This window comes from Mobula hypostoma, chromosome 12 (genome assembly GCF_963921235.1).
Source record: "Mobula hypostoma chromosome 12, sMobHyp1.1, whole genome shotgun sequence".
In the NCBI taxonomy this organism is placed as follows: Eukaryota; Metazoa; Chordata; class Chondrichthyes; order Myliobatiformes; family Myliobatidae; genus Mobula; species Mobula hypostoma.
In genome coordinates, this window is record NC_086108.1 from 15,280,017 (window position 1) to 15,295,378 (window position 15,362).

General features: G+C 40.1%; 1 protein-coding gene across 2 annotated transcripts in view; it reads left to right on the forward strand.

The window, feature by feature from the left end:
• The window catches only part of zbtb37 (zinc finger and BTB domain containing 37), a 61,451-nt gene extending 47,501 nt beyond the window's left edge, over positions 1–13,950 (forward strand). For both annotated transcript variants that reach the window (XM_063063648.1, XM_063063647.1), the window contains exon 5: positions 6,300–13,950. In XM_063063648.1, the coding sequence (XP_062919718.1) occupies positions 6,300–6,782 (483 nt within the window). In that variant the 3' untranslated portion in view covers positions 6,783–13,950. The remainder of the gene's footprint in view (positions 1–6,299) is intronic.
• The last annotated feature ends 1,412 nt before the right edge of the window (positions 13,951–15,362 follow it).

Here is a 15,362-nt window from a genome sequence, read left to right on the forward strand (position 1 = left end):
CAAAGCAACACACACAAAGTGCTAGAGGAACTTAGCAGGCCAGGCAGCATCTATGGAAAAGAGTAGAGTTGACGCTTCGGGATGTGACCGTTCATCAGGACTGGAAAAAAAGATGAGTCAGAGTAAGAAAGTGGGGGGAGGGGAGGAAGAATCACGAGGTGCTCAGAATCAGAATCAGGTTTATTATCACCGTCATGTGACATGAAATTTGTTAACTTAGCAGCAGCAGTTCAATGCAATACATAATCCAGCAGAGAGAGAAAAAATAATAATAATAAATAAACAAGTATGTAAATCAATTATGTATATTGAATAGATTTTTTAAAAATGTGCAAAAACAGAAATACTGTATATTAAAAAAAAGTGAGGTGGTGTCCAAAGCTTCAATATCCATTTAGGAATTGGATGGCAGAGGAGAAGAAGCTGTTCCTGAATCGCTGAGTGTGTGCCTTCAGGCTTCTGATTCTCCTACCTGATGGTAAAAGGGCATGCCCTGAGTGCTGGAGGTCCTTAATAATGGATGCTGCCTTTCTGAGACACTGCTCCCTAAAGATGTCCTGGGTACTTTGTAGGCTACTGCCCAGGATGGAGCTGACTAGATTTACAACCTTCTGCAGCTTCTGTGCAGTAGCCCCTCCATACCAGACAGTGATGCAGCCTGTCAGAATGCTCTCCACAGTAAAACTATAGAAGTTTTTGAGTGTATTTGTTGGTATGCCAAATCTCCTCAAACTCCTAATGAAGTATAGCCACTGATTTGCCTTCTTTATAACTACGTCGATATGCTGGGACCAGGTTAGATCCTCAGAGATCTTGACACCGAGGAACTTGAAGCTGTTCATTCTCTCCACTTCTGATCCCTTATAAGGATTGGTTATTGTTCCTTCGAATTACCCTTCCTGAAGTCCACAATCAGCTCTTTCGTCGTACTGAAGTTGAGTCCCAGATTGTTGCTGGGGCACCACTCCGCTAGTTGGCATATCTCACTCCTGTACACCTTCCCGTCACCACCTGAGATTCTACCAACAACGGTTGTATCATCAGCAAATTTATAGATGGTATTTGAGCTATGCCTAGCCACACAGTCACATGTATACAGAGAGTAGCGCAATGGGCTAAGCACACACCGCTGAGGTGCGCCGGTGTTGATTGTCAGCGAGGAGGATACATTATCACTAATCCGCCCAGACTGGTCTTCCGGTTAGGAAGTCGAGGATCCAATTGCAGAGGCCCAGGTTCTGCAAATTCTCAATCAGGATTTTGGGAATGATGGTATTAAATGCTGAGCTATGGTCGATGAACAGCATCCTGACGAGGATGTTTGTGTTGTTTAAGTGGTCTAAAGCCATGTGGAGAGCCATTGAGATTGCGTCTGCTTGTTGACCTATTGTGGCGATAGGCAAATTGCAATGAGTCCAGGTCCTTGCTGAGGCAGGAGTTCAGTTTAGTCGTAACCAACCTCTCAAAGCATTTCATCAGTGTCGATGTGAGTGCTTCCTCCCACTGTCTTACTCTGACTCATCTTTTTTTCCAGTCCTGATGAAGGATCTTGGTCCAAAACATCGACCACTCTTTTCCATAGATGCTACCTAGCCTGCTGAGTTCTTCTAGCATTTTGTCGGTGTTGCTTGGATTTCCAGCATCTGCAGGTTTTCTCTTGTTCATGAGAGGACAAAACTGAGTTTTTTCAAATCAGTTCCACATGAGTAGATTGCTTATTTGAGGTGAATGTGGTCACAACAGTACAGGATAAGGGAATATCAAGTTTGGCTATGCATTGGGGTGACTTTTTCAATTGCTGGCTTCAGAAATAAGTACCCCAAATGTGTGGGAGGATTTACTGCAAACCTTTTAGAAGGAACTGGGATTTCCTGCATTTGATAGCTCTTGGGGTTAGATGTTGTGTGTGTTTGCTTGAGAGTTGATAAGACATTGGTGTTGTTTTCTGAGCTTTCGTCTTTACACTTCCCTAACCCAGGGAGGCCAGTGTTTGAAGTAGACTATAGAGTGACTGCATGGGGGTGGTTGAGTGGACCTGCTGATCTCTTTTTGTCCTATGTTAGCTACAATTACTACTAGGCCAGGATATCAGGAACTGGCTGTGTGAGGTCCTGGCCTACTAAAATCCTCTCTCCAACCCAGATGAGCTGGTCAGGCAAGGCAGAAGGAACTTTGAGTGGATTCTTAGTCTTGAGCATTACTTTCTGAGGCCCTCAGTACCCTGACAGTTGAAGGTATTTAAAAGCTATTCAAATGGATTTAAATCCTTTAAAAATAATCAAAAATTTCTTAAAATGCTAACAAAAGCATTAAAATAAATTAAATGTAGTGCATTAACTGCACAGAACCAGTGATTGTCCTCTAACACTGGTGAATCTGAGCTTCATCAGCTGGACTTGCTTGTTTGGCCATGTGCACACAGAAGTCCACGACTGCTGAGACTCAAACAGCTGACAGCTGAGCATCAGTCTGCACAATTAACCCCACTGTTTCTGGAGCAAAGCAAAAAAGCAGGCAGTCAATTTAGATAGAGTGAAGTCACATGAACGGGAAGTGGAATAATTGGTTTGTTTGCTAAAAAAAATAAAAGAGCCAGTTATTTCGAAGAGAAGTGAGTAGAAAGTTCTTCTCTGTTGGTAGGGAATCTCTGCCCATAAGACTAGTGATAGCCAGATCATTTGATATATTTAAGGAGGACAAAGCTCAAAGAATTGAGGGTTATGGAGAACTGGCACAGGAGAGGAATTGAGACGAGCATAGATCAAGAACGATCATATTGAATAATGGTGAGGCAGGTTTGAGGAGCTGAGTGTCCTACCTCTGCTCTTATTTTCTTGTGTATTGGGGTCTATATTTTGATACCGTTGGTGGAGGGATGGACTGATACAACTATGGCATATACTTGGATATAGCGTGAGGGAGATTACAAGATCTTGGTTTGGCATCTTATCAATAAACAACACGTTTAGCAATACAGTGTTTATGGGTTAGTATAGGTTAGTGGTTCCCAAAATGTTTTGTTACCACCCCCTTTGCTCCCAAATCACATCCCCAGTGCTGCTCTCTCCCATTCTAGCCATTATATAAAAACTATAAAGAATTTTGATTTTCAATGCACAGCAGAAGAAATAGGAACTGCAAATTCAAAGCAGTGACAAATAAGTGCAAGAAATATTCAAGTTTATTTAAAGGTTCAAATAAAATTATTTCTTTAATTACAATAAAAACAATTTTCATCAACAATTTTAGAGTGGTTGTTAGTAGTCCAACCTTTCAATGAGAAGGACGAGCTTGGTGCGGGTTCTCAACATCAGGTTTAATGCCACTCAGAAGGAGTTTCAGATCCCCATATTCAGTAATTTGCTGTCTGTTTCGTTGTTTTGAAAGAAGTTGGTCAACTGCACTGAAACCGCACTCCACCAAATATGTTGTGGAAAGGCAATAAAGAACATTGTGACCTTTTTCCACACTACAGGACAGCGTTCAGAGAGTTCTTTCTGCAACCTTGAATCTTGACTTTAGTTCAAAGTCATTTTGTAGAGAGGTCAGTTCTTTCTCCATCCTTCCTGTTAATTTCTCATTACAAATGTTCAGGAGCTTAGTTATTAACCTAATCTAGAATTTGGATCAAGAGACGTGTCTTTATGTAGATCACCCAGTATACTTGAAGGTCACATCTGGTATTGTTTCCTTCTTTCTAACTCAGGCTGGAAATTGGCAAACAGTTGCGACGGCCAGTGGTGTACTTTAATACAGTACCACAGCCCCTCACTCCAGGGTCCATAACTGTTCAACCCTCTCGACAATTACCTGTTCCCTCTACAATGAATTTTTAATGACAAAAAAATCTTTAGTATGTGTCTACTGCCCTTCCCTGTGTTCACTCCTCTACCATGTCTCTCCCTCCTGTCTACATGCTCCATAACCTCACCAACTTCCCTGGTTATGGTAACACGGTAATCCAGCTTCTGCTGTTGCACGCAACTTTGGCTGACCAATTTGTTGCTCGTTGCCGCATCATGTTGTTGCCGTGGCTCAATTTAATCTCTCCAAAGAAAAAGTGCCTGCTGCGCCCAGGTGTTCAATGGAAACGTTGCACGTGTGTTTAATTGATTCAAAGTAATTCACTTTTAAAATTAAGCCTGTAATCCATCAGCTGTGCCCCTTGCTACCGAGTGACCCCACTACCATCACCCCTTTGTCTTTATCACCCCCTAAGAAACTCCCACCAAGTCCAAGGGTGAGATATATGGGTCCACTTGTCTAGATAAAGTACCGAACTCCCTTGAAGGGGCTGAATGCATACCCTAGGTGAGGGCATTTCAGTGATGTTTAGGAGATGTTACTTAGAACATGCTGTATCCAAGTTAACTGATATATAATGACCATGACAACAATATTTTAACAGAAAGCATTTGGAGTGACATACATGTTGTAGGTCACTCATATTAATATAAGCATCAGAGTGCGCAATTGATGCAATCTGATATCTTTTCTGTTTTTGGGGATGGCAATGTATTTTTTTTTTTGACGCTGTGTAATGAATCATTTGACCCGTTTTTGTGAAAATAAGTTCCAATGCAAGACTGTGGTGTATTTCAACACGAACAAAAACCACTGTATTGTGCATGCTCTTCAAGGCAGAACATTTGGTATGTTTTATCTGTGTGCTGGCCTGTTTGTCCTCCAAGTGGTGTTCAAGGGCAATTGGAGATGGGCAGGGAATGCTGGCCTTGGTAGTAATACCACTTCATTCAGTGAATCAATTTTTAAAACATAATAATATTACAGCTTTTTGCAGGATTTTTTATTTATAACAAAAGACTCCATCTTCAGAATCTTAAAGGAAGTGGGAAACTTTTACACCATAAAGTTACTTCTGCATGTTTTGCTCGTGTATAAATTTGAAGTTATTTTGGCTTTAATGGTGGGGTGGAACAGTAGTGTAGCGGTTAGCGTTACGCTGTTATAGTGTCAGCAACCTGTGTTCAATTCCACTGCAGTCTGTGAGGAATTTGAATGTTCTCTCCATGACCGTGTGGGTTGCCTCTGGGTGCTCTGGTTTCCCGCCACATTCCAAAGATGTACGGGTTAGTAGGGCAAATGTGTGTAATTGGACAGTACGGGCTCATTGGACTGGAGGGCCTGTCTTTAAGTAATAAATAAATTTTCCACTGTCAAAGGTTATGTGCCCATAATAAACAACTTGACTTGATTGGGAACTGAATTACCATGGGCGTGCTATCTAGTACAGGGTCATAAATGAAGATGCAATTTTCACTTGCATCTTTATTCACAACCCTGTATGAGCACAGAGTCCACTGGCAGAATCGGTCATTAGCAAAGAATGCGGTTTTGCCTTTTGACATAGGGACAGTGTTGAATGAGAGATGATGTATGATTAGGGGAATTGTGAAGGTCGGATGGCAGTGAAGTGTAGTTGTGGCAATGTACCTACTATTACTGAAGTTTGGGCATTGCCCTGATGATGGAGAGGCAGGATCAAGGAACAAGGAACTACTCTGCGACATTTAATTGGATCTCATTCTTGACAAAGATTTACAGAAAGCTGCTGCAAGATAGAAGCAGTAAATGTGTGTGTGTATTACTGCATGTAGTTTTTGATTCCAAGGTTTCTGAATGTTTGGTGTTACAGATTTACTTTGTGAACAGTAATTTATGCGTGCAATTAAAAAGTAAATACGAGTTTAGCCTGGGGAATTGAGGTTCCTAATGGTATAATGTTAGTTGACCATACAAGCATCTCTTCCAAAACCTACTTGTTTATTATTCTTTCTCCATGACAACTAAGTGTTTCTGCATTGCCTGGTATATCAGCATAACTGGAATATTAATAAACTTTCTCTACTGATTTCACTGTTACATTTTCATCAGTTAGTACATTTTCCCAGAGCTGCTATCAATGGTTTCATTGGCAATTCCGCAGAGTCTATAACATTCTGAAACATTCTCTGACTTGTAGAAAGGAAAATATGCTTTGAAGAGCTATCTTCTTAACTAATTAAAACTCTCTAATGTTCAATCATGAATGTGCTTTAGGAAGTGTCATTGTAACATATTATACTTCTCTGTGAGCACATTGACTGCATTTCCTACATTATAACTGCAATTATGTCAATAGAATATTTTTTGTGGAACATCATTCTAATGAAATACAAGATCTTGTAATAAAAATCACTAACATTATGCTGGGTGACATCTGAACTGTTTGATTAGCCATTCCTTCATAGATACTGCACCATTTGCACCTTCTGAATTGACACTGTGTTCTCTTCTAGACTGGTGACATCCCAATTTTTGGTGCCACTGGCTATGAAGAGTATCTCCGGGACCAAGAAGTGGCTGAGCGCTGGTACCGTTACAATCCTCGACTAACGTGCCTGTACTGCGGCAAGTCTTTTAACCAGAAGGGGAGTCTGGACCGCCACATGCGGTTGCACATGGGCATAACGCCTTTTGTGTGCCGGATCTGTGGGAAAAAGTACACCCGCAAAGACCAGTTGGAATATCACATACGCAAGCACACTGGGAATAAGCCCTTCCACTGCCATGTGTGTGGCAAGAGCTTCCCATTCCAGGCCATTTTAAACCAGCACTTCAAAAAGAACCATCCTGGTTGCACATTACTGGAAGGGCTGCACAGTATCTCACCAGAGACCACTTCCAAGGGACAGAACGGACAACAGTCACCACTTCAGGACCAGCCAAAAGCAGTGGGTGAACTAATTCACACTTCCATCTCAACTACGGGGCCTGACTGACTGCACTGGGGGAGGATGTCTGTGTGAGAGACTCTGGGACCCTGTTTTTCTTTAGAATGGACGATTTCATTTGGATTTAGAACTATTTATACCAAGGGTTTTTTTTTTCTTTAGGAAAGGAAGATGAAGCCTCCCAGTTGCAAGGTTGCTGAAATTCACTATCAACCATTTCTTTTCAATATCTTGACATTTCCCTGCCTTATAAAAGAAACAAGAAAGGGATTGTTGAGTGTATAAAGACAAGGAGTGGTGAGGAGAAAGTACCCTGGATATTAGTAGAGTGAGTAGTTAATATTGAATGACCAGATCCAATAAAAAGTATTTTGCTGTATGGATCACTCTTAGGGTAGTTAGCAAGCAGTTGGAGGCCCCTCCTGAGCTCTTTCCTCAATAGGTCCTGGGTAGATCCAGAGCTGTATCTTTGAAACTGTAGAAGTGACTTATTCAGAGCTGTCACTGTCTAGAAAGGACAACATAAAAGAAATCAAGGTTTTCAGGAAAGATGTGACTGTTCAGGCAGATTGGGGATTAAAAATCATGGCAGAGTGGCAATGGGTCTGGAGTGGAACATCTTAGTTAATTCCTCAATGTGACGTGATCTGTGTGGCAAATGGAAAACCCTGTGGTTCTGTACATTTCTATAAATGACTAACAAATGTGGTTTAATCCATAGATAGTGCTTAAAAGAAATGGGGATACTGCAAGTGAATGTAGGGCCCTGGTTTGACAGTAGATTTACAGTTGAGTGGATTTGTGTGTGTAATGTTTCTCATATTGTATGTGTCTTTTAACATGAGAGATCCTATTCAGGAATGAAAGTCTATCATAGTATATTATCTACCTAAAATGCCTCCTATGAACTTTCTAATGAAGCATTTCTGTGTGAGCTTGTAAAGCTGTTTTTATCAAAAATGGATAGAGGAAATGTACAGAACACAGAATGTTCCATAATTTATAACATTCCTAGAATAAGTTAATGAAGTTATTAATCCCTTGATTTAGTGCAGAAATGCTTCTGAAGAATATGTTAGAGGAATGGGACAGGGATTGCAACATATGGGTATCAAATGCTTCAACTTGCCCTTCTTGTGCACCCTATGTCTCTAACAAGGTGCTCCACTGTGATACTATTGAAATCTGGTTCTCTCTCTTATTCATGCTGCAGATTTTTTTGTTTTACTCTCAACTGATACTGCTTACTTTTCTGTGGTAATGATTTCAGCTTAATGGATGGTGGAAAATGCACTATTGATGAGGAGAAAACAGATGATGACTAAAAAAATTGACAGGTACAGGGAAAGAGATAGTGGAGTTCCTGAGCAATATTAGAGTTGGGTCATTTTATTGTGATATGTTCCAACAGAAAAGAGTGAATTCTCTTTCTCAATGGGAGTATGAAGGGCAACTTTTTCACCCACAGGGTGGTCTGTATCTGGAACAAGCTTCCAGACAAAGTGATTGAAGCCGTTACATTAAAACTATTTAAAAGACCGTGCAAGAGTCTTAGACATATATAGCTAGGATGCCTAAAACCTTTGCACGGTACCTTATTTGTCAGTGTGGAGCAGAGAGCAAGTTTGTAAATGTGGGAGCAAAGGATGTTGGGAATGGTGATGGTGGAGAGCTATGGATAGGGAGTGGGCAAATGGCGGAAAAGGAGTGGTGAGGGGGGTTTGGCGTGGGTACAGACACACTCAACCCTGAGTCACCAGGCAAAGTCATTTGATTATAAACAATTGATTTATTGATCATTACAGAATGTCTCTCTGGTGCTTCCCGCTTCCTCCCCTCTCCCTGACCCTTTTCCCAATTATGATTTCCCCCTCCCTGACCCCTTCCCACTCTCAGTCCACAATAGAGACCCACATCAGAATCAGGTTTATCATCACTCACATATGTCATGAAATTTGCCTTTTTTTGTGTGGCAGCAGTACTGTGCAATACATAAAATTACCACAGTACTCTGCAGAAATCTTAGGCACCCTAACTATATATGTGTGCCTAAGACTTTTGTACAGTACTGTGCATGGATAGGAAAGTTTCATTTAGAGGGATATGTGCTAAACATGGCAATCAGCCTGGCTTAGATGGGAATCTTGGTCAGCATGGACCATTTAAGCCAAAGGGCCCTTTTCCATGCTGTATGACTCAATTATAAAACTTGAGGCTCAGGGCCAAATGGATCATTTCAAAACTGAGGTTGAAAATTTTTTTTGTCATACAAGGGTATTAATGAGATAGGAGTTGTTATAGGGAGTTAGAAGACAGATTAGCAATGCTTTAACTGAATGAAAGAAGTTGCTCAATGGACTGAGTAGTTTCTTTCTGTTCCAATGGCTTCGACCAGCCAGGATCATAAGTCTTGCTGAAGAGCTGCATTAATTAGAGCTGTTGTTATACTCAGGGTGTGAATATTTAAACTAATAATTAGCTTTGTAACTAGCTCTGGAACTAGTCAGGACAAATGAAAAGTGTTTGGATTGAACATGGCATGGAATGAATCAAGCAGTGATCAGGGGCCACTAAGTTTGTTAAGGAGTTTTGATTTACTCTTCCTGGAATAGTGAGTGTACAGAAAATTGCATTTAATGAAGAACAAGTGGAACTGTAGTTAAAATAAGGGTGGTGTATGTTTGTGCTGCGAACAAATGGAGGATAAACATAATCCATTCTTTCCAAGCAACACACATCAAAGTTGCTGGTGAACGCAGCAGGCCAGGCAGTATCTCTAGGAAGAGGTACAGTCAACGTTTCAGGCCGAGACATGATTTCCAAAAATCCATCCACCCTGACTAATTCCTCATATTGTCTTAGATTCTGTCTAAGCCACTAACCCTGCCAATGAATTCCATGAAATCCAAGGGGCCCAGTATTATTCAGGCCCAATTCCTTCAGTAATTAACTCACTCAGTGACTGAAACATGCATAAACAATTACCTCTTGCTGTCTGCACTGATCTAGTGTTTAATGCAATTTGTTCCTCTTCTCTTGGACCCCAAAGGTTTTGCTTTCTTCATTCATTTAGAACCTCACCTTTCCTTTCAACAAAAAAAATGTTGCCAGTGTTTAATTAACCTGTGCCTTCTTAAAATGCTGGTTTGTGCATTTTCCCAACGTCTTTCCTCCACTGCTGTCAGACTTCTTGGTCTGACGACACTCAGTCTTACCATATCACAGAGAGATACAGGATGAAAACAAGCCCTTAGCTGACTGAGACTATCAAGCACCCATTTTTACACTAATCTGGCAGTGATCCTATTTTATCCTGAAAAGCTGAGGGAACCACCACGATCTGGAGGTTACCCTCTAAGCCGCACACCATCATAACTTGGAAATATATCATGGTTCCTTCACTATCACTGGGTCAGCCTCCATCCTCGACACAACTGTGGGTTTACCCACACCTCAAAGTCTACAGTGGCATAAGGGCATCATGATTGAAGCAATTAAATGCTAGTTCAGACTGTGAAGCCTGCATCCTTAAAACAAATATTTAAAAAACATTCACATCAATTCCACGCAGATCTAACCTTCACTTACACTCCTAGGGTACTTTACAGCAGCTAGTTCACCTACTATAATCACACCTTTGGGATGTGAGAGGAAATCTGAGGGGAGAAATCCAAGGGCAGAGGGGGACAGCACCCACAGCCAGGATTGAACCTGGATTCCAAGTGCTGTAAGGCAGCAGTTTTACTGAGTGCACCACTGTGGCTCTTTGTTGAAACATTGGTACCATATTATCTGTCTTCTATTGTTCTCACCTGTTGGTGAACAATCCTGTGTTATTTCCTGTCTTCTTTTTCACAGCCTGGGATACACTTTATGTGGAGCTGGTATTTTATTCGCTCTCAAAGCTGCTTACATCATTTGTTCTGTTTATCATTTCTATTATGTCACATTCAAAGTTCAAAGTAAATTTATTATCAAAGTACATATGTGTCACCATATACAATCCTGAGAATCATTTTCTTGCAAGCATACTCAATAAATACATAATAGGATAATAACCAAAATAGAATCAATGAAAGATCGCACCAAATTGGGTGTTCAAACAGTGTTCAAAATACAACAAACTGTGCAAGTACAAAAGGAAAAATATAATTATAATGAATAAGCAATAAATATCAAGAACATGAGATGAAGAGTCCTCAAAAGTGAGTCCATTGATTGTGGGAACATTTCAGCGATGGGGCAAGTAAAGTTTGGTTTTAGAGCCTGATGGTTGAGGGGTAGTAACTATTCCTGAACCTGGAGATTTAAGTCCTGGGACTCCTGTGCCTTCTTCCTGATGGCAGCAGTGAGAAGAGAGCATGACCTGGGTGGTGGAGTTCCCCCAATGATGGATGTTGCTTTCCTGCGACAGTGCTTCCTGTAGATGTGCTCAATGGTGGAGAGGGCTTTACCCGTGATGTACTGGGCCATATCCACTACTTTTTGTTGGATTTTCCATTCAAGTGCGTTGGTGTTTCCATACCAGACTGTGGTATAACCAGTATACTCTCCACTACACATTCAAAGAGGTTTGTCGAAATTTTAGATGTCGTGCCGAATCTTCACAAACTTCTTAGGAAGTAGAGGCATTGCTGTGCTTTCTTCACAATTGCATTTACATGCTGGGCCCAAGACAGGTTCTCTGAAATTATAAGACTGAGGAATTTAAAGTTACTGACTCTCTCCACCTCTGATCTTCTGACGAGGACTGGCTCATGGACTTCTGGTGTCCACTTCCTGAAATCAATAATCAGCTGCTTGGTCTTTCTGACACTGAGTGAGAGGTTGTTCTTCTTCCTCAGTTTCAATGTTCTCATCAAACAGTGTTCTGAGAAGAAGGTTCATTAGAACTTGACACTCCCCCTCCTCGCTTACTTTATTGTTTCATAATATCTCCCTGTCTTCCTTTTTAATTATCTTTCCCTTTTTGTACTTCCAGAACATTTCAAGTTTTCTTTGGTTTTACCATAACCCTTCTAGTGTCCCTTTTAAATTCCACCCCTTCACCTTCTACTCTACTTCCCTTCTAAGTGTTGAGCTCTCAGTATATAAAGCCTCTCTTGTAGCTCTATTCTACTATATATTTCCTCGACATTTATGGAATTTGGAACTCTCACTTTTACATGGTTATTTACTGAGTAAAATTGGGCCATCCCTAATTTTACTCTGCTTTGTGCTCTTGTTGCTGTTCACATGCCCAGTGCATTCCAGGAAAGTGCAGTTCTGCTTCTCCCCCTTGCTAGACTTGGTGTCAAATACATTCCTGAGAAATATTTTCACAATTTTGCTACTCCTCTGACATTGCCCCAGTTACTGTTAAGTTAGTTGAATTTCCCAGCTACCTTTGCCTTGTTATCTCTGCACTCTTAATAAATTTATCTATATTCATTCTACTCTCTCTCTCCCTCTTCCTCTTCCCCAGAAATGTGATTCCCTCTTTCTAATGGTGAGTTCATCCTGTATCTCATTTACTGCGCTCTTCATATATTGACTCTCTTTCCCCCTAAATCCATATCATCATCAAAGCCCACAGGAGTGGTCTGGGAACAGAACTTCCCACAAAAACACACTAAGAAGTTGCTGTTTCCTTCCCTTGAAGCAGTCCCAACATGCAATAATTTCTTCATGTTTGCTTGCAGACGTTAGCAACCCTGAAGTTGCACCCCATTAGCTCAGTTCCCCCTTTTAAAAGATGCTGTGTGGTCACCTAGCAGATAGAATCTCCCTCCCTCACACACACACACAAACTCAGCATAAATCTAAAGCTCATCCCACAGATCCTGGGACTTAACCCAAACAAAGTTAACAAAAATTGTACTTTTATTTTTCATGGTATTGTATAATTTTCCTCCTGTCCAAAGTATTCTTAGTAAAGACCACTTCAAAATATGCGTTGGATATAACATCTACCATTTTATAGCCTACAAAAATAACAGGTCACTTTTTTGGCGGTGGAGATCAAAGCTGTGTTTAAAACAAAAGAATAGAAAATTTGGACCCGAGGTTAAACAAGGGAGAGGGGAAAGGTGTGCATGTTGGTGCTAATAGTACAAGAGCTGATTGGACCTAAGATTTTAATTGAGGGAGAGAAGGTTAGGCTTACATTTTAATTAGTGAGGAGGAGCTTGGGTGTGAAATTATAACAGGTAAATTGTTTAGCATTTTAACTTATCAAAGCTCTAATACAGCTGATGATTCTCTGACATGTAATTTATTTGTATATCTCCATCCGCCAGTATTTTCTGGTCTATGTTTAGTCGTTCCTTGTGAGAAAATATTTCCTATATCTGGGAGTCTAAGACCAGAGGACACAGCTTTAAAATAGAGAGATGTCCATTTAGAACAGAGTTGAGGAAGAATTTCTTTAGCCAGCGAATGGTGAATCTGTGGAATTTGTTGCCACAGGCATCTGTGGAGGCCAAGTCTTTATGTATATTTAAGGCAGAGGTTGGTTGATTCTTGATTAGTCAGGGCATGAGGGGATATGGGGGGGAAGGCTGAAGATTGGGCTGAGAGGGAAATTAATCAGTCATGATGAAATGGTGGAGCAGACTTGATGGGCTAAATTGCCTAATCCTGCTCCTATATCGTATCATCTTATGTTGAAATTGATCCATTTTCCATTTTAGAAACTGATCTTCCTTTGAGTCCCTTTCTAAGTCCCTGAACATAATTATGAAACTGAAGCTAAAGCAAGAGCTGGCTGAGGTGTGACAGCAAGTAATTTGTTAATAACTCAAGGCAACTGTTGAAAACTTGTGAACATTTGTCACTACCATTTCCAGCAAGTAGGCAAAGAACAGGAGGAAAATAAACTGATTCTAGAGAATTGTATCTACTGTACTGTGTTTGTTTTGAAGTGTTTCATTTGTCTATTCTCTCCATGCTGGGGAATCAGGAAACCTGGCCCCTGTCACTTGGAATACCACCCGTACCATCACTTGCTGATAGAACAAACAATTCAAGAACCATTCCTAATGTCACAGCAGGTTCAACAGTATTTTAATGGTTATGAACTGTTCTGAGGGCATCAAGGGTACAGCTTCAAGAGAATGGGGGGCCCTGATGAATTTGGTACAAGTTCATTCCATACATAAATACATTGAGGTATACAGAAAAGGAAAATAGCATGCAGAATATAATAATAATAATCTTTATTTATATAGTACCATACATTAAGATGCAGGCTTAAAGTGCTTTACATAGATTGTAAAAATAAATCAATACAGTCATAAAAATAAGACAAAATTAAAAATCATAAGTAAAGACAGAGATTATATGGAATAAAATGTAATCAAATATACCAATGTAAATATATAAATGTAATCAACATCAACAGGCATTAAGGAATCCAATAAATTGGCCAATTAATAAAGTAGGTTTTTAGAAGTGTTTTGAAATGTTCCACAGTACTAGCCTGGTGTATCTCAGTCGGTAGAGTATTCCAGATTTTTGGTGCATAAGAGCAATAGATCACATCACTGGTTTTTATATGCTTGGCTCTAGGAACACTAAGCAAACCAGTATTTGTAGATCTAAGATTATGATTAAGGATGTAAGGGGATAGACACTCAAAATATACAGAAGAGCTTTATTTTTCAGAGTATTTTTAAATTGATCCTAAAGGACACAGGCAGCCAGTATAATGATACCAAAACTGGTGATATGTGCTCAGATTTTATTTTTTTTGTTAAGATTCTTGATGCTGCATTTTGAACAAGCTGCATCCAATTTATATCTTTCATGGGCAGTTCTGAAAAGAGTGCATTACAGTAGTCTAATTGGCTAAAAACAAAAGCGAGTGTCAATTTTTCAGCATCTTGAGATGTTATAAGAAATGGAATGTTCCTTAACGTTCTGTTCTAGAGAATTTGCAGTGTAGAGTACAAGATCAATGACAGAATAGATTGAAAATGTAATTCATACTGATTTTCAGAAGGGTGTTGACAAGTTTCTCATAAAAGGTGAATTTATAAAATTGAGGCCCAAGAAAGACCAAGGATAGGAGGCAGAGAGTTACATGAAAGTTACTCAGACTGGAACATTATAGTTTTTGATGTTCCCCAGGGTCATTAGTTTTGTCTGGAAAATATTTGCATATGGTGGTGCATGGTTAAAGTTCTAAAATATACAGCAGGTACCAACATTTTTGAGGCAACCAGTAATGAGGACAGTATTTAAAGTTAGTACATTGGTCAGCCAGGTGGCAGATGAAATTTAATGGAGAGAAATATGAAGACTTGGTAGACTGCTGATGCTGGAATCTGGAGCAAAAATGAACAAGCTGATGGAGTGTGAAGTGATACTTCTGAGAGAGAGAGAGAGAAAGGTGGGGGTGATGTTCTGCTCTGAGATCAAAACTGCTGGTCCTTGTCTCTCCTGTGTATATGCAAACCTCTGTGAATATCAGTGTGTCAGCCCTCACGAAAAGCTTTGGCAGCCCAAGTCCACCAGCTGCCAAAATGTTACTGTTATTCAGCTTTCAAAATGACTAGAAAACTGTTACAGAATGTTAACTAAACTGTTTAAAAGTCAAACCATTATGGATCACACACTTTTAAACATTTAATCTAACTTAATAGATCA